We start from the raw sequence: 20,368 nt of genomic DNA, 5'->3' as shown, positions 1-20,368 counted from the left end.
AACCAAAGGCAAGAAAGTAACAGCGATACCGAAAGAAAGTTGAATAAGTAAAACGCAAAGTATGTGAGCTCTGAATACACCAAGAGGGCACAATATATGAACTTTGAAAGAGGCCAAGAGGGCAAAGCAAGGAGAAAGAAATACCAGGAAGTCAAGAGGGCAAAACAAAGAGAAAGAAATACCAAGTAGTATTGGTATTGCATATGAACTTTGAAGGATGCCAACAGGGCAAAGTACAGAGAATAAGAAAATACAGCTACCAAGAAGTATTGGCATTGCATATGAACTTTGAAGGAAGCCAAAAAGGCAAACGAAATAGAATAATAATCTACAAATACCAAAAGGCATTGGTGTTGTAAGAGGAGGAAGATTGTGGATTATAGAATTGTGTATAGAGAGGTTGAAGTGACCACTTCAGAGGTCTACGTAAAATCCTTACAGATTGAAAAGTCTTCAACAGTGAAAAGAAAAGACACTTAAGACAAAACATGGGGAAGGGAACCCCTACGAAGAGAAAGACAGGCTCAAGCCCGGCAGAGGGAAGTCTGTGCAGAACTGTGGGAAGGTAAAGTTCAAAGTAGAACTGTGTGTTTATAACAGGTTGGGGTTAGAAGCCTGTGGAGGAAATGGTCGAGGAAGAAAAGACCAAAAGTTTATTTTCTGAAAATAACTTTCCGTCTTTTCTCCCCTGAACATTTCCAAAACTCTGAAGACCCCGTGGTGCTGAACATGGGGAAGGGAGTTGTTACATTAGCCATTTTTACATCTCTTTTGAGACACTATTTTCCTTTTGTATGCCCTAAACACATTTGTCATTTTGAGAAGGAGGGCAAGGTTAGGTTTTTAAGTGTAGGCCTTTTTATTTTAACTAGACTGACTTGGACTTGTTTTGTTATTTGTGTAATGGTCGAGACAACTTCCATTCTAGAGTTGGTGCCAGTTAGGAATTCTACTAACCCAACCAAAATACCAAATAAAGGTTTACGAATCTTGTTTCCGTTGTGTCTGTGTCTACTACTTGGTACCATGCGTTCCTTACACATACAACTTGGTAAGGGTTTTTCACAAGTAGCTATTTTATTAAATTATAAGGGTGAGATAAACGCCTCGCTTTCACTAACCCAACACGGATTTCCCTGCCTATGAAACTAAGACTTAAGGAAAATACTCTAGAATCATAAGGTATCTGTCTCTCACACTTATACATACAACAAAAATCATACAGGAATTTATATGGCTGTTCAAGTTCAACAAAATAGCAATTATCTTCAAATGCAAACTTTATAACCAAAATATCCTTATAACCAGGGTCGGATCCCCTTCCCCAGGATTAATGCAGGATTTTCCAAATATAAGTTCCACTTAGCAAAGTTCTTTTCATTGGTTAAGTTCCACTTCAAGGTTAACCCAATGTTCCTTTCAGCATCCAAGTTCTGTTTCACTTGGCAAATGGATTATCCTAGGATTATACAAAACGTATCACTCTGCGAAATACGTTTCTACAAGCTCCTACTCATCAAACCAAAAGTCTTTGTTTCATACTTCCAATTAATATTTCAATAGAACTTCTCCACTTGGAAAAGACAATCGCCCTCATTACAACCCAGGCGGTAAGTTCCCTACTTTACCACCATGGTGTAAACTCTGTTTACACCATGGTGGATGGCGGATTTACCACCCCATTCCAAGGTGAGTGGGGCGGTAAATCCCCATTCCCCATTTACCCTTCCCCATTCCCATTTTTGCCCCATAGGGCATAATAGGAGTGGGGAAGGCGCTAATTACGGCACCGTAAATTACGGTGCCGTAATTAGCACCAAGGCGGGTTAGCGCCTTGCATTTTAACACCTGCGAAAAGCAGGCGTTATAATGGTAATCAGGCGTGAAGGGTTAACGGCGCCGACGGCGCCGTTAAACCCTTAACGCCTGGGTTGTAATGAGGGCCAATGGGCCTCATTACGAGTTTGGAGGTAGCCATGCCCTTAAGTAGGGCATGGCTACCTGCAAACTCGGATCCAGGTCCCGCAAAAGGGGACTTACCGGGCCATTCCGACCTTTGAAGGCCCGGTAAGTCCCTTTCGCGGGACCCGGTAAGTCCCCATTCCCATTTGAGCCCCCATAGGGCTCAATGAGAATGGAGAAGATGGCAACAACGGCCCCATTAATAACAGGGCAGTTGCTGCCACCCGGTGCTGCTCGGGGGTGCCGCTCTGCATGCCTGGTCTGACCAGGCGTTCCAGATCGGCACCCGCAAGCATACTCGGAATGTTGCTTAGAGGTAACAACTTTCCGCAACACTCCTAATGTGGCCCAATGACTTCAAAAAATTCTTCTTTGTAAGCACAATGTTTTTATCAGGATGATTTTACCACAGTTCCTCAAACACTTTCGTGGCCTTGCCACTTTCTTTCCACTACAACCTTTCACCACAATGTAGTACTTCAATATTTTCTTCCTGGGCTACTAACCTGCCAGGACAACCACTAACAATTCCTTTCCTGATGTACTCGCCTGCCAGGACAAAACTCCTACCACTACTACAAGTACTCTGTGATGAGGTTAACTTCAAACATTAGCAAAGTCTAACTTTTGGTTACTTTGAGATTCACAACTTCTTCCATAAGGATACAACACCCCTTGATGTTGTTTGTTCCACTGTTCCAGTTATTTATTTGCCACATGTAAAAACTGTTTCTCCTTTTTTCTGTAAACATTCTTTTTTTTGGTTTCGCCAATGCTGGTTGTTAGTGGGTCTCAATATGGGCCCCTCTTGGCTTTGGAAATATTGGGTGCAGTTTGATTTCAATATTGCCCCCTCTTGGCTTTGTAAATATGGGTTACAGTTTGACTTCAATATTGCCCCATCTTGGCTTTGGCAATGTGGGTTACAGCTTGGTTTCAATATTGCCCATTCTTGGCTTTCATTCCTGCAACTCTCAGCACCATAACCCACTACAGAAACATCAGAGTCCTGGCGTCTTCATTCCTCTTCCCTTGCTGCATACACCGCTGCTCACGGCTTCTCCAACTGCTTCTGCCACAGCTTCTACCACAGTTTCTAATAGCCTGCACCTGGAGGGGCTTTAAATAATGAAATGTCCTGCTCAGGTGTGGGCCATTAGAAACACTAGACTGCTTACTGCAGTTCTGTGCCTCTAAGCCCCTCATCCTAGTCCCAGTACCTAGGGCATTATGGGACTTAAAGTCACTAATGATTGAGCTTCTTTTTATTTTAAAGACCCCTTTTTTGACATTATCTAACTTACTCTGTGTATGGAAGGTACTTGCAGAAAAGGGCTTTAATGGTTGATTCTTGATTTCAGAGTTCACATAAAAGTGGGAATCACCTACATCAGAAGTAATGGTATTGACATTCTGATCCTTACATGTTTTGTTCCCCTGCTGACTATGAGAGTTTATACTATTAACACTTTGAGTGTTCTTAAAAAGGAAGCCTGACTCTGGCAGCACGCCATTAGGTATTCCAGTATTATTGAAGTTTCACCTGTGAGAAACCTGAACGTGTCTTACCCGCTAGGCTCCGGGGATCTGTCATCCAGGTGGCCAGGACATGGCCATCGCTTTTGGATCCAGTTCCTGGGGGTGGACCAGTGCGGGAGGATCAGCTGGATGAGGGGTCTTCGAGGAGTGGAAGGGGGACACCGGATGGTGAGACGCAGTATGCCCTTCTCTTCACCTTTTCCCCATCCTACCAGGTAGGATACCTAGGAACTCACCCCCCGCCCCCTTTTCCAACACGAACACTTTCTCACGGACAGCTCACCGTGAGCAAAAACGGACTTACACCAGAGCAGTATACCTGACATGTCCCAATACAATGGTCTGGCAAGGTCAGGCAATTGCTAATCATTACACACACACCTGACTTCCATCACACTTCCCCACATAGATAAAAGGCGAAGCACGAAAGCACACTCTGAGCAAGACAAAGCACACAAGGAAACAACAGTTCCAAGTGCCATTGACCTTTTCGGACCGTTACTTCGGTGAACCTTGGAAAGTAAGAAACCCAATACCGGGAACTAAAGCTGAGCAAGCCTGCATTGTGTGTCGGAGGTACCCAGGGCTCTCCTGCATCGATAACTAAGACAGGGAGGACCGTTTGCCACTGTGGTACTGTCATTGGCTCCTACAACGAAGCAACACCAGTAAAGACAGCACAGTCAGTGAGTCGGACAGACTGATACCAAACCAGCCTGTGTTAGAAGCAATATTGCAAGCAGCAACATTGTATGAAGAAATCTAAAGAGAACTGTATGTGAAACGTATGTGACGAGCGACGCAAATATAATTGAAAACCAGAGGAGTGATTGAACTTTGGGGGGCCAAGCAAGATACCGTAGATGGACTGATCTGGTGCCATGTGGGTGCTCATTCGAAGGTCTCTGTTAGGTATTCAACTGATTGGCAACTCTGGAAAAGGGAATTTTGAGGTCGAAGTGGTCCTGCAGTGGGTCAAGCTAAATGATGGGCACATTCAAAAGTCTTTGATAGTTTAATGCGAACTGCAATTGGTCTAAGCCCGACTGAGTGAGATTAATTGTATTGGAGGAAGGATCTGATACAGCGTTAACAGTGAGTCACCCGAGAAAGAATATTCTCTGAATATTGTGAAAAGAGAGATCTGAGCCCAGAAGAGGGGGATCCACAATAACCACTGTTATATAAAAGGGATCTGAGCCCGGCTGAGGGAGGTGCAGGGTGAGTCACCCAAATTGAATACTTATAAGAGGAAAGGAACTTTGTGTTTTGTTTTTGTACATCAGGCCCTCTGAATCAAGAGTCTTTTGAGAGGTAAAGAGACTTGCATCACAGAAGGCCCTGATGCTGGTAATGGCCTGAACATCCTGACATATCATTTTGTGAAAACTTCTTTATTTCTCACGAACACTACTCCACACTATGTATATTTGGCAGTAAGGATGTCAATCGTTTTCTTTTGGTATAGGCCCTTTTATTTTGACGAGAACCCACTAGATCTGCATTATTATTATTTGAGGCTTGTAGCTTGCTCCCATCTCTAGATTTAGGACACCCTTGTTGAAGTTCAATAAACACCCTTGAACTGTGGTAACTTGTGTCTGTCTTACTGTTGATACCATGCCTTCCTTACACACCCTCCAGGGAAGATGACTAACACGTCTCTCCTAACAGAGTCACCTTATCCCCTTGGGTACCTTCTATCCCAGGTGATCAACCCAGCTAATACCACCCCAGGGCTAGGGTCAGGAAACGTCTGCCTTTCCCTGGCCACCTGACAAGAGACTTTAGGCAGGGATTCTGTGAGGACTCTGCAGGAATCATCACAGTAGCCTCCATCCTCCTCCATCTTCCCTCCAGCCTCCTTCCTCCTCCATCATCACATTGACTGTTGCCCTTTTGTCTCTTATGAAAATAATTTGGAGTCTATTTGCTATACTCTGAGAATAGGAGTCACATTATGTGAGTCACCTGTTCCTTCTAGCATGTGAATGTCCAAGGCATATTCTCTCATGGGACCTTCAGGGGATGTTGGCATTGATCTGCAGCTTGTGCCTGTAGCGACATAAAGTCTGTCTGGATTTTGCCAATTTCTCTCTTCCTCATTGATCTGTCATACATGTCCTCTAGTTAACGCTTGTTTCAGACAAGCATGGAATATTTTTCTTCTTTCCTAGCCCTGCACACTGTTTCGAAATAATTTTCCCAGCGACATGTATAGTGTGTGACCAATGTCTGACCAGTCAGTTTCATGAATGAAGATATGTACACCTGCATCGGTAGCACTTCATGTTTCACAGAATCTTGGAAAACACAACTCTTTGCATGGTGTGGCAAGCGCTTCTCTAGCCGTGACTAGAATCTCATCAGTGCTGCTTGTTTTCTGGAGTAGTTTCAATTGCAAATAAGAGAGCCGGTCATTACTTGCAATGTGAGTGCTTCTTCTTTGGAGCTATTGTTGAAATTACAATCCTGCATATAGTCTTGTAGCTGTGTCCCAAAATTGTCTGTTGTCTACCCATGTTGTTGAGTGGCAGAGTGAAAAATGTGGTGTTCATATGTCACGATCTTCCTGGGCATAGAATGTGTGCTCAGGCTGACATTAAGATTGTGAAACCTCTCTGTGTTGTGGTCTGGAAATTCATAGAGAACATCCTTAAGTCCGTTCCCACACAGTGCATGAGGAAGCAAAGCTCCCTTCTTCTTATCATCTTTGAAGTCCATAGCAAGGAAGGAGATGCCAAATTCTTTCATCAATCTCTTCCATCTGGGTCCCCGATTTAGGCATATCAAAGGGAAACAGTGAGGTTAGGAAGAGTGGTTCTGTACTGTGATGACAGGTGGGAGTCTCTGACTGAGATAGAGCCATTTTGCATGTAGAGGATTTTTAATTCTCCATGTTATTATTATTATGGTGTTTATGGAGCGCTGACCTAGCTCTGAGAATCAACGGTGTGCTTTACAGAGGTATACAACAATACAGATACACAACCGAGCACTTTACAGAGGTACACAAAAGTACAGGTGCATAATGCAGTGCTTTTCAGAGGTAACAACAGAACAGACATACAGCGGGGGTAGGATACAGAGGGGCAGAGAGGAGGGATACAGCTGTACAGGTTGGCGCGGAGGAGAGGAGCGGACAGCGTCTAGCTAGTCAGGTGACACTGGGGGGACGTGATGGCATAGGTGTTGAGGAGGAGAGACACGTTGAAGAAGTGGGTCTTGTGTTCTTTTCTGAATTGTAGGAGTGTGGGGGTGAGTCTGATGCTGACAGGGAGGAAGGTCCATAGTCTTGGGGCATAGACACAGAAGGCTTGTTTTCTGGTCCTTTCCTATTAGCAGGAGCAGATTTCAAGTCTGCATCTGTCCTGGCCTTTGGTGGTGTGCAGTGCACTGGAGATGCTGATTTTATTCACGAGGTATCTGGGTAACTTAAGGATGACTGCCTTATAGATGATGGAGCAAGACTTGAAGGTAATTTGTGCGTGCAGTGGGAGCCAGTGAAGGTCGATGAGGGCCGGGGTGCTGTGGCCGTATCTGCGTATATTCTTGATGAGGTGTGGGGCCGCGTGTAGAACACTTCTCTGGGGCACAAGGGGGGATGACGGGAGACCTTCCAGGAGGGCATTGCCTCCATCCATGTGAGATAAGACCAGTGCTTGAACAGTGGATCTATAGCTGTCCAGAGGCCGGAAGGGCTTGACTTTCCGCAGGAGGCAGAGCTGATACCAAGCTGTCTGAGTTTTCTTAGCTATGTGTGTCTAGAAGTAGAGATGTTTGTCGATGTGGAACACGAGGAACTTGGCGTAGGAAGTGAGCTCGGGTGTGAAGCCCTCAGGGTTCATGGTTGATAGCCAGGTCTGTATGCCTGGGTGTTCGGTGTTGTTAGTGAGGAGTAGGAATTTGGTCTTGGAGGGGTTGAGCTTCAAGTATGCACTGAACATCCAAGACTGGATCAGCGAGAGGCAGGTTTTGAGCCTGTGGATGTCTTTGATGGAGTCGATTTTGAGGTATAGCTGTGTGTCGACAGCATATTGGTGGATTTAAATGTTTTGTGTGTCTAGGAGGGCTCCAAGCAGCTCCATGTATAGATTGTAGATAACTGGGCAGAGGATGGAACCCTGTGGGATTCCACAGGTGACTGTAGCATTGGCGATCTGGAGGAGTCCATCTGAACAAACTGCTGGCAGTTGGCGAGATAGGACTTGAACCAGTGTAGGACAAGGTTGTTGATCCTCATGCACTGATATAGGGTGTCCGTGAGTGCCTGGTGGTCTACTGTTTCAAAAGCGGTGAGAGGGCGAGAAGAACTAGGAGGCAGGGGTGGCCATCGTCAAGGATGTTGAGGGCATCGTCGCCCACCTGTATGGTTGCCGTCTCCGTGATGCATCTGAGTCTGAACCCGGATTGATAGGTTTGGCGGAGATGTTGGTGTTGATGTGTTGCAGTTGCACGGCTACCATTTTCTCGATGATCTTACCTATGAAAGGAAGATGGGTGATGGGGCGATAGTTACCTAGGTTGTTGTGATCCAGAGTGTGTTTCTTTGGTAGATGGAGGATTTGTCCTGTCTTTAGGGTCAATGGGAAGTTGCCTGGGGTTAGGGAGCTGTTGATGATCTCCAAGTAGGGAAGGAGAGCTTCCGTAGGGAGGGTCTTGAGGATGGATGCTGGGAGTTTGTTGTCTGTGTATGATGTGGATTTGAGTGCGGCCAGGGTTTCTACCAGGTTCTCTGTAGAGAGTGTCTTAAATGATGACCAGGGTGTGGAGATTTTGTCAGGAACGACATGAAGTGGGTCTGTGGATGCAGAGCTGGTGTCTATTTGCTCGTAAATCTTGCTGCTTTTGTTGATGAAGAAGGTGGCATACGATGATTGCATTGTTTATAATGTTTGTGTTGACAAATTGAGAAAGATTATTAGCAATATGTACTCTCAAAAGATCACCTGGCATGTGAGCATTGACAGATGCTTTCCAGAATGCCGTGCATCATGGTTGTCGATGCATTGTCAAGATGTAGTGTCGCCAGGGGATGCCACTCCCCTTGTGTGATCCTCTTGACCTCGATGCAAAGCACAGCCTCTCACCCTTTCCTCTTCCCGAGCAGATCAATCCATGAGGCACCGCCTGCTGGGAAATAGTTTGGGGCAAGCTCGTCCATATGCTCCCCTTTGGTAAATTAGATACACTTTTTGGCACAGTGGTGCAAGATCAAACATTCTGGATAGATGGAAGAAAACAGCAGGTGGAGGGTGCAGACAAAAGGCCTGAAGTAAGGGTGGGTGACAAAACCACCTCATGGCCAGTTACACAGAAGTGTTGCTGCACATAGATTCGTTCTATGCCTCTTTCTTCTTTGTTTAATGTGAGGGGGTGCAGTTGTGCTTTTGCCTACCTATTTGTCGTCTCCGCACTTGTGTCCTCACTTCCTGTTACCCTAGCAGTTTCGTACCCTAACCCAGAAATGACAGCCTTCCAATGCTCAGATTTTTGCCCTTTTTTGAAAAGGTGGACAACATTGGAACAAAAGGGCAAGGGTTGGTGAGACAAAGGTTCCATGTGATAATGCCCCCTGTAAGGTAGGGAACTTTTTTTCCTGCACCCCTAAAAGCCTCCACATATACTTGGACCGTTATTATTTACTATTATAAACTGCCGTCCTAGAATATTTTAGGAAAGTGCTTGAATTACTTGGGAGTGCAAATTTGGGGAAATGCCACCCCCTGGTGACCTTTTCCCAGGTGACTTATCACTGGATACCTAGACAGTTTGCTAGTTTTCAAGATGACAAGGCTTGAAAGCCACACCTTAGTTTATTACTGTATTCAACTTTGAACAACTATCTCCCAATCAGGTGCCAAGTGCCTGAAGCCCTTCCAGCAATGCACAAAAGCTCTCACTTGGAGAGCTAACAGATACAGCTGCATATCTTTTGAATAGGCATTGAACAGCAATCCTTGTTACATTAGGTGCTGAAAAAGTGGCCATATATACATGTTAAAGGGCAGAGGGGGCACATAACATAAACCATGGTTTTACCATATTAGCGCTCAAAATGATCTATATTCATTTTCAGAGAAACCCCTGAGGACCTTTACTACACTACTCTGTCATTATTTCAGCTAAGTATCGGTCTTGAACACTTGGCCCCAAAGAATGGAACCTATGTTCCTCGTCTGAAATAATTGTGCAATTTACTTTTGAACTCAGATTCGATTTCTTGGGTCTTGGTGTTTTTGATGGTAACTGTGCCTGCTACATCTTAAAGAGCAGATACTTCGAATTTGCATGCACAATTTAGGAAATAAGAAACCGTTAATGGTGATTTTCTGAATTCAGTTTCATTTATACTTCAATACACTTTTTGAAAATAGGTGAATATTTTCAGAGCTTCTCTTGTAGCAACCTTTTTACTCAAAACAATAGGTGGACAGTGTGATTCGATTAAGTCTGAAATGATCTGCATGTATTCTGTAAATATTGGCGCATTGTTAATGGCACTGATGCATAAGTGAACCTGAAGCCATGTCACATTGATAACTGATCATTCCACCAATTGCCAATTGTTGCATTCTTTTCCAAGAATGTGTATGAAAACTCACATTATCAGTGATAATAACTATTATTGCGAGTCCACACATTTTGCTTATGGCTGTTCATGACGGTTGCTCTTTGTTCTGTTTGTCCTTTATTATAGAAGAGTTGACTTGGATCACTGTTTAATTCGCCAGTCAAGAGAAAGCGAGAAGGAAGTTTTGTGTGTAGTTATGGAAAGTATTAGGACTACAAGGCAATGCTCACTATCCGTGCATGCTGGGATGCGTGGAGAAACAATGAGGGTAAGTGGTTTAAGAAGAAAGGTTCCTTCTGGGCACGGGGTTCTTAGATCATATTGTCTTTCTGTCATTATTCTCATCCAACTAATGTGTTCTAGAGCTGAAAATTCTCCTTGTAGACCTTTTGACAACCTGAAAACACAATTCTACAAAACAATATGATTCTCATCCATCGCAACAGCCTTGTTAGAATTAGTCCATTTAGTGGACAAATTACATTAATCACAGGTGAAACCAAAGTCACCTAAGAAACGAAGGGACCCATGTGGTTCTGAAAGCTGATAACCAACATATGTTACGCTAATACATGGTAGCAGTCCATTATTCCCGATCCTAATGCGTAATGAAAGCCAGGATTAATTTTTACATCTAGTTTTGAGTGCTGAAATTATGCTAGACAAAATTAGAATACCCATTCTCTAATGGGTACTCCCGTCCCCTGCACACCTTTCAATACTTATTTATTTATTTATTTATTTATTTGTTTGTTTGTTTATTTATTTGTTTATTTGTATTGCGCCGGTAGCTCTCGAGCTTCGGGGCGCAGAGACAAGAACACAAAGACAAAAAGTAAGACAATAAAACACGTAACACAAGACATTAGGGCTCCATAGGTAGGTGGGCAGGTTGTAGTATATGTATTACTTGAAGATGTGGGTTTTCAGTTGTTTGCGAAAGCGTTGATAATTGGCTTCCATCCTTAACTGGCCAGGGAGGTTGTTCCAAAGGCCTGCTGTGGTTATAGGGAAGGATTTACCTGCCGCGTTTTTAAGTCTGAAGGGAGCTACCACTATCAGACCTTGTTCGGCTGATCCTACCTCTCTCATAGGTTTGTATGGAATGATTTTAGTTTTCAGGTATGCAGGGGCTTTGCCAAAAATACATCTTTGCGTGAGCGTGAGGGATTTAAATAGGACTCTCTCTTCAATTTGTAGCCAGTGAAGTTCCTTCCTGGCTTCGCTGATGTGCTGATTCCTGGTTTTTTGCTTAATGATTCTCACTGCATTGTTTTGCAGAACTTGGTAGCTGTGGTAGCAGTTTTTATTAGCTCCTATAATTAGGGCATTGCCATAGTCTAGGCGAGATAAAATGGTAGCTCTTGTGACCGTGGCACTATCTTCCTCAGATAAGTAGGGTCTTATGGCTTTTAGTAGGCGCAGGTGGTATGAGCACGTTTTTTTAACGTAAAGGGTTTGGGCATCTGATCCCAGGGATGCTTCTAGCATCATCCCCAAGGTTTTAACCTTGTTTAGGACCTTAATTTGGGTGTTTTCGATGGTGAAGGTGTTGTATGCAGGATGGAGCTTAGATCTGACAAGATTGGAGCAAAAAACCATAAGCTCTGTTTTGTTGCCGTTTAGGCACATCCAATTTTGGTCCATCCATTGCTCTACCGCATTGTAAACTAGGCTTAGCTGAGGAGGAACCGTCAGTCAGAATTTATCGAGACTGAATCTCTGAACAGTCTCTTTAGATCTAACTAGAGTTTTAACACAAGTATTATTGCCCACTGTTTTGTTTGCTTCATTTAAGCAATATTTATTCATTCAATGTTTAGAAAAACAAGATTTATATAAACCAAAAATGTTCAGAGTCAAAGCTCATCTTTTCATCATTATACAATTGGAAATTAAATCATATTACATGCATCTGGTTTAATATCACCAGTTAGTATCACAGAATTTACGTCTGCTATTTAATCCAAAAAACAGCTTCGTACATTTGGAAATTTCCTCAATGTTAGTAACTACGCATTTCGAGAGGTAACTCTCTTCATCAGGAGTGGAAATTTATATACAGAACATACAACATCTTCAAATATAATTTACAAACATCCTCTTTTTGGGAAGACACTTCATGCAGACAGTAGCAGTCCTTATATTCAATGTGGCGAATTTAGACACCAGTCTCAAGTAGTGGTAACTTGTGTTCAATATGGCGGGTTTAGACACCAGTCTGAAGTAGTGGTAACTTATCCTCAGTGTAAGTGGAGATTGAAGTTAAATGAATAATTATTGCTTAAATTAAGCAAATAAAACAGTGGGCAAAAACTCTAGTTAGATCTAAAGAGACTGGAGATTCAGTCTCGATAAATTCTGACTGAGGGTTCCTCCTCAGTATTGAAAGGTGTGCAGGGGACGGGAGTACCCATTAGAGAATGGGTATTCTGATTTTGTCTATTGTTAGTTCTGACTTGTGATACCAGAGTCAGCTTTTTTCTCCCCAGCACCCTTTACTTTCATAAACATGTTTTTGGGTTCATCACTGAATCCTGAGTGATATAATTTTCATTACATTGCTAGACATAACAGGTGTGCTTGTACTCTATTGGTTTTTCAGTTGCTGAAATTATGCTCCCTAGTGCAGCATTTCCACAAATTGTTAAAAAGTGGCGATTTGGAGCAACACTGGCTACTGGCACCCCTGCTAGTTAACATCGTTTTTACTAATTTACCAGTGATTGTAAAATTATTCTAGCACTAATTGGGCACAGATCATGTTGGGTTACTTTCCTATGCTAATGATTTGGTTATATTGAATTCCACCACTATAAGACGTATTTATTTATTTGTATTCAGTTCAATAATGAACTTTTACAAAATGAATGGAGTTTAAATTCATGCTGATATATTAACAATACAACATTTAGCAAACATACACCAAGGAAAAAACGGAATACATACATACATATACCAATACATCAGCCAAGAACTATAATGATACATATTTACCATTTTCATGTTAATTCATTCATCCTACAATTTTATAAAACCATAAAAATAAATATTCTTCAATACTATAAAAACGTATGTTTTCCCCTTCTGCACCAGCATTCTATACATAGTAAATCAACCATTAGGGCCATCAAGGTACTTATTCACTCAACAGCACACTATATACAGGGCATTATGTGTTGACCCATTTTCTGTGTTTAAACTGTATGTCCAAAATTCAGGGGTTTTTATCGACTCATAATCGTGAGTCAGGTGGCCTAGAAGGGTCATATAAATATGGGCCAATTTAGAGCAGTCCGTGAGAAGATGTCTAACCGTTTCCATACATTTTGGATTCTCACATACTTTAAAGAATCTCCCTTCCTTTGTGATTTTCCATTGGGCTCCACAAATGGTTCTGACAGGGAGCTGATTAGTGCGCATTAGCAGTCTAAAGCGTCGCACTTCAGGATCAGGGCAACGTAGCAAGTAACCTTGTGGTTTCGTATACTTATGAGTGACTTGCTCAACTTGGCTGTGACTGTGAAGTTTCTGCAAATGTTCATAATTGTTGATACAATCCCATTTTTATAAGCGACGTGTAAATGCCCCTTTTAATGTCTGGTTCGAACATCGCCTAAAATCTGGTTTCCGATCAAGCTTGCAGAACAGGTCTTTCACCAACTACATAAACCCATAGGGCCTGATCACGACCGGCGGTAATAGCCCTACCGCCGAACTCCCCGGCGCTAATAGCGCCAGATCACGAGTTCGGCGGTAAAGTAATTCCCCATTCCCCATTGAGCCCATTCGGGAATGCCCCATTCCCCATTGGGCTCAATGGGGAATTTTCGCGCTCTTACCGCCGGCGGATTTCCCGCTGGCGGTAATAGCGTGAACTTTCGGTGGATTTCCCCCCAGCTCAGAGCTGGGGCGAAATTCCGCCAAAGCCCATGAGGCCCATAGTCTTTTCCAGGTGCGTGATCAAAACAATAATTAGCGCCTAGCATTGTTAATAGAGGCATAAAGGAAGTGTTTTAGATTTTAGAAAAAGTTCCCCTCTGCGTTTGAGCACCAGAGATTTTAACGACACTAAACCCAATTCTAGTCGTATATATTCGACAGAGGCAGACAGAGTTAGCCCTAGGACACAACGCCAAAAGAACCCTTCAAGCACTTGTGGCCACTCTAGATCCTGATGCTCCAGTGCTTCCAACCCTTACATTACCAGGCATGATTACTGTTTATAAAGGTCAATAATGCCTCCCAATGAAAACCCAGCATGATGGGGTGCATATCTAAGTATCATTAAAGAAATGTGTTTGGCTCTATGAGATTTACATGTCATAATCTTGCGATAACCCATTTTGTTAGTCATTTCTATTTCTAGGTATTTGTAGCACTGGGTATATTCTATACGCTCAAGGGCAGTAGTCATTGGTTGCATCTTTACGTGGCGTGCCGTAACCAGCATTGTTTTGGTTTTTCTTAAATTGATAGTCAACCCATGTTCCTCTCTGTAACAGGCAAGGGTATTCAACATCGACTTCATTCCTGACAATAAGTGATCACATAACACAAGATCGTCAGCATATAGCATGGCCGCAACAATACATTGACCAATCTTCGGGGAGCATTTGGCGCAAAGTGTCATCTTAGATGGAAGGTCTGCTATGTAGAGGTTGAAAAGCAGGGTAGCAAGAATGCATCCCTGCTTTACTCCTCTACCGATATACATGTCCCCAGATCGGAGACCGTCGTTACCCAGCCGTATCTGTGCAGACAACCTTTTGTAAGGCCACTATTATCTGGAGTAGCCACTGTGCGCAACCAAGCGCCCAAAGCTTTTTCCACAGCAGCTCACGATTAACTTGATCGAATGCTGCGCGAAAATCAATGAACGTGATATAAACAGATGGACTGTCCTTGGCCTGCACCATTACTGAATCTAACAATCAAATATTGTGGGTGGTGCAGGAATCCTTGCGGAAACCAGTCTGCAATGCATGCAAAATGTTACACTCACTGACCCATGCTTGCAGATGATCTAGGACGAACTCAGCAAAAACCTTACCCGTAATATCCAGGAGTGAGAGTAAGCGATAAGTCTCAGGAAACAGACAATCCCCTGTTTTGAAGACAGGCACATAGATGGCTTTTTCCATAAATCAGGGATACGTCATTCCCGACAAACCTTTGAGAATAAATCACAAAGTACAACGGCCCATAATTCATAATCACCCTTAAGCACCGCTGCCGAAAGTCCATTAGACCCAGGTGCTCGAAAGTTTTTTTTATTTGGTTAAATGGGCTATCATATCAGAGAAGCCAAAGCTCATAGGCCAACTATCAGTTTTAGATTGGTGAAATGTGTCAGTAGTGTCATTTTCTCATCAATAAAAGTAAACCATATACTCTCGGGAATGGGATTAATAATGGATCTATCTGTAGAAGGCCTAACTAGGTTTAGAATACGCCACACTTCTTTATTATTCTGATTATTGTTAGCCCTAATCACCTTTTGCCATTTAACAGTCATGAACATACGTTTCCGGTGCTTCGCCAATTTTTATATTGGTTTTTAATTCCATGAGTTTCCCTTTGGGCATCTTGTATGGCTAGTCCCTTTTTTTTCATCCTACAAATATGCATACGTATCTTTTGGTTTTGGTTTTGGATTTCAATATCAAAGGTTTGTGCATATTTTTTCCCAGGTAGTACCAAAATATTTTTCTTAGACTTACCACTCAAACAGACCCCTTTAACCAAGCTTCCATCTCGTCCCCTGTGTGAAGATCTAATATAGAATCTTTGGTTAAGTATTGACTGAGCCATCATCTTGCACACTCTGGTAATATTTCCCTCTGACCAAACAGCACGGTTACCAGCCTGATTCGGAACCAGTCTACAAGCATATTGTCGCCTTTGCAGCAAATCGGGATATAGGGTCAAACTTAGTGTGGCATGAACACTATACACATTTTTATTGATAGTTAAATGTTTAACAATAGTAATCAGTTGGGGATTACCACATAGATAATCGATGGTGGCCACTTTAGTCCCACAATAACATGTAGTTTGACCAGGGACATCACCAGGTGTATGCCTGTTAAGTGTCACCACAATCCATTGGTTCAAAAATCGGAGCCAGTTTTTACCCATGGCATTTACAAACTTCTGTACCAACACATTATCTGCTGCAATAGTAGAGTATGATTCGTAGGTGGAGTATTCCCCACACCTAGCATTTAGGTCACCACGCAGCAGTATCACATCTGTGTCAACATTCCCACACCAGTTGGTGATAATCGAATCAATGTACTCAAATACTTTATCAGTGGTGTTGTCACTTGGAGGATCGTACACATTTACAATAAGCAAACAGTAGTTACCCATTACACTCTTAATTGTAAATTACACTGCCAACACATTTTCACAATCACCTGGGCAATATCATCGAGGATTCTACTTCTTGTTTAACTCTGAAGATGAGACCCCCACACAGGCGACCTTTAGCACCCCTCTTAGCCAATGTTTGATGAATAACATACCCGTCAATAATAACTTTTTGCATCAGCCATGTCTCCTGGAGCATAAATACTGGATATCTGACTGGGTTTTCAAGTGATGGCCCCTTTTGTATGAGTGGCTACGGGTGTTCCAAGAAATTGGACTATAAGACTTAAAGATATTTTGCTTATTTGTGTTATTACTGCCAGCTCAAGGATCTTCTAAGAAATAAACATACAAATACAATAATTTTTTTCTCCATAAGGGTTCAAAGGTTGAGTGAAAATTTGGAACGTGTACAGACAGACTTCTTCATAAATAGGGCCTAACATTTGATAATACACTAACATGGCAGATACATTACTCACTAGAAACCATAGGTGGGAAACCTCATTAAAGTCGCAGACACCAGACGTAGAACAATAATGTAAGCACAGAGAAGGGTGTCTCGCTACTATTGTATAACACAACTAATTTATAGTTAGTTCCAGTTTAGTCTAAAACTGAAGCTATTAACGGGAATCGTTGAGTGACTACGGTAAAGAGGTAAATCACATCCATTTATTAATCATCAAAAATGTTAAAAAAATCCCTAAAATATCATATAAAGGAGACTAAAAAATACATATACCTCTAAATACACACAAATTCGCAACAGTGTTACATGTACAAAAACATTTACAGGGTAATTCATAGAATTTCGCAGAAAAGTGTCGCAAGCGGCTGGCGCAGAGTGTCCGCGTGCGATTGACTGCGCCAGGCACGTGCGCTAAAACCGATTTCCGCGCACAGCGTATTCATGGATTTCAGGCTCCCAAACCAGCCGTGGCGCAGAGTATCGCAGCGACCCTGCAGCAGCGCCAGTAACGCCCCCAAGAACGCCCTCGCGCAAGGAAAAGCCATCAAAATCGCTAAATCATCGCAAAGGGCAGCGCTAACCCTGGACCAGTCCACAGGGCTGCCAAACAAGGAACGCAAAGCGGGTAACGTGCATATCAGGGGTACGCGTGAAGTTTTACACGCGATTAGCCAGGGCACGTGTATCACAGGGGTACGCAGGAATTATCACACGCGATTTGGCTGGGTACGTATATTACAGGGGTGCGCGGGAATTATCACACGCGATTTGGCTGGGTACGTGTATTCCAGGGGTGCGCGGGAATTATCACACGCGATTTGGCTGGGTACGTGTATTCCAGGGGTGCGCGGGAATTATCACACGCGATTTGGCTGGGTAGGTGTATTACAGGGGTGCGTGGGAAGTTCTACACGCGATTGGCCAGGGTACGTGTATTACAGGGGTATGTGGGAATTATCACACGCGATTTGGCTGGGTACGTGTATTACAGGGGTACACGGGAAGTTCTACACGCGATTCGGCTGGGTACGTGTATTACAGGGGTGCGCGGGAAATCTCACATGCGATTTGGCCAGGTACGTGTATTACAGGGGTGTGCGGGAATTATCACACGCAATTAGGCTGGGTGGGTCCTCACAGGTGTTCCCTGTACACCCTCCACAGCCCCTGCAGGCAGCCCACAAAACAGGGGACTACCCTGCACACCTGCTCATGTCCCCCTGCACCCCCACCCCCCAGCAGTGCAGGGGCAGCCTCCACAAGGCCCCCACTCATGTCACCCACCACCCCCACCCCCCAGCCACCAGGGACACCCTCCACCAGGCCCCCACTCATGTCTCCCACCACCCCCACCCCCCAGCAGTGCAGGGGCAGCCTCCACCAGGCCCCCACTCATGTCACCCACCACCCCCACCCCCCAGCCACCAGGGTCACCCTCCACCAGGCCCCCACTCATGTCACCCACCACCCCCACCCCCCAGCCACCAGGGTCACCCTCCACCAGGCCCCCACTCATGTCTCCCACCACCCCCACCCCCCAGCCACCAGGGTCACCCTCCACCAGGCCCCCACTCATGTCTCCCACCACCCCCACCCCCCAGCAGTGCAGGGGCAGCCTCCACCAGGCCCCCACTCATGTCCCCTATCACCCCCACCCCCCCGCCACCAGGGGCACCCTCCACCAGGCCCCCACTCATGTCACCCACCACCCCCACCCCCCAGCCACCAGGGTCACCCTCCACCAGGCCCCCACTCATGTCACCCACCACCCCCACCCCCCAGCAGTGCAGGGGCAGCCTCCACCAGGCCCCCACTCATGTCCCCTATCACCCCCACCCCCCAGCCACCAGGGTCACCCTCCACCAGGCCCCCACTCATGTCACCCACCACCCCCACCCCCCAGCCACCAGGGTCACCCTCCACCAGGCCCCCACTCATGTCACCCACCACCCCCACCCCCCAGCCACCAGGGTCACCCTCCACCAGGCCCCCACTCATGTCTCCCACCACCCCCACCCCCCAGCAGTGCAGGGGCAGCCTCCACCAGGCCCCCACTCATGTCCCCTATCACCCCCACCCCCCCGCCACCAGGGGCACCCTCCACCAGGCCCCCACTCATGTCTCCCAACACCCCCACCCCCCAGCCACCAGGGTCACCCTCCACCAGGCCCCCACTCATGTCACCCACCACCCCCACCCCCCAGCCACCAGGGTCACCCTCCACCAGGCCCCCACTCATGTCTCCCACCACCCCCACCCCCCAGCAGTGCAGGGGCAGCCTCCACCAGGCCCCCACTCATGTCCCCTATCACCCCCACCCCCCCGCCACCAGGGGCACCCTCCACCAGGCCCCCACTCATGTCTCCCACCCCCCAGCCACCAGGGTCACCCTCCACCAGGCCCCCACTCATGTCACCCACCACCCCCACCCCCCAGCCACCAGGGACACCCTCCACCAGGCCCCCACTCATGTCTCCCACCACCCCCACCCCCCAGCAGTGCAGGGGCAGCCTCCACCAGGCCCCCACTCATGTCACCCACCACCCCCACCCCCCAGCCACCAGGGTCACCCTCCACCAGGCCCCCACTCATGTCTCCCACCACCCCCACCCCCCAGCAGTGCAGGGGCAGCCTCCACCAGGCCCCCACTCATGTCCCCTATCACCCCCACCCCCCCGCCACCAGGGGCACCCTCCACCAGGCCCCCACTCATGTCTCCCACCACCCCCACCCCCCAGCCACCAGGGTCACCCTCCACCAGGCCCCCACTCATGTCACCCACCACCCCCAGCCACCAGGGTCACCCTCCACCAGGCCCCCACTCATGTCTCCCACCACCCCCACCCCCCAGCAGTGCAGGGGCAGCCTCCACCAGGCCCCCACTCATGTCCCCTATCACCCCCACCCCCCCGCCACCAGGGGCACCCTCCACCAGGCCCCCACTCATGTCTCCCACCACCCCCACCCCCCAGCCACCAGGGTCACCCTCCACCAGGCCCCCACTCATGTCACCCACCACCCCCACCCCCCAGCCACCAGGGACACCCTCCACCAGGCCCCCACTCATGTCTCCCACCACCCCCACCCCCCAGCAGTGCAGGGGCAGCCTCCACCAGGCCCCCACTCATGTCACCCACCACCCCCACCCCCCAGCCACCAGGGTCACCCTCCACCAGGCCCCCACTCATGTCACCCACCACCCCCACCCCCCAGCCACCAGGGTCACCCTCCACCAGGCCCCCACTCATGTCTCCCACCACCCCCACCCCCCAGCCACCAGGGTCACCCTCCACCAGGCCCCCACTCATGTCTTCCACCACCCCCACCCCCCAGCAGTGCAGGGGCAGCCTCCACCAGGCCCCCACTCATGTCCCCTATCACCCCCACCCCCCCGCCACCAGGGGCACCCTCCACCAGGCCCCCACTCATGTCTCCCACCACCCCCA

General features: G+C 46.3%; 1 protein-coding gene across 1 annotated transcript in view; it reads left to right on the top strand.

Annotated features, from left to right (window-relative positions):
* PJVK (pejvakin) overlaps positions 1-20,368 on the top strand; it is a 239,274-nt gene that overhangs the window by 47,545 nt on the left and 171,361 nt on the right. The window contains exon 3 of the mRNA XM_069616106.1: positions 10,202-10,343. Coding sequence (XP_069472207.1) covers positions 10,202-10,343 — 142 coding nt within the window. The remainder of the gene's footprint in view (positions 1-10,201; positions 10,344-20,368) is intronic.

This window comes from Ambystoma mexicanum, chromosome 9 (genome assembly GCF_040938575.1).
Source record: "Ambystoma mexicanum isolate Mex_15411 chromosome 9, UKY_AmexF1_1, whole genome shotgun sequence".
NCBI lineage: Eukaryota > Metazoa > Chordata > Amphibia > Caudata > Ambystomatidae > Ambystoma > Ambystoma mexicanum.
The sequence above is the reverse complement of the archived record's forward strand: the minus strand, read 5'-3'. Positions and strand labels throughout refer to the sequence as shown.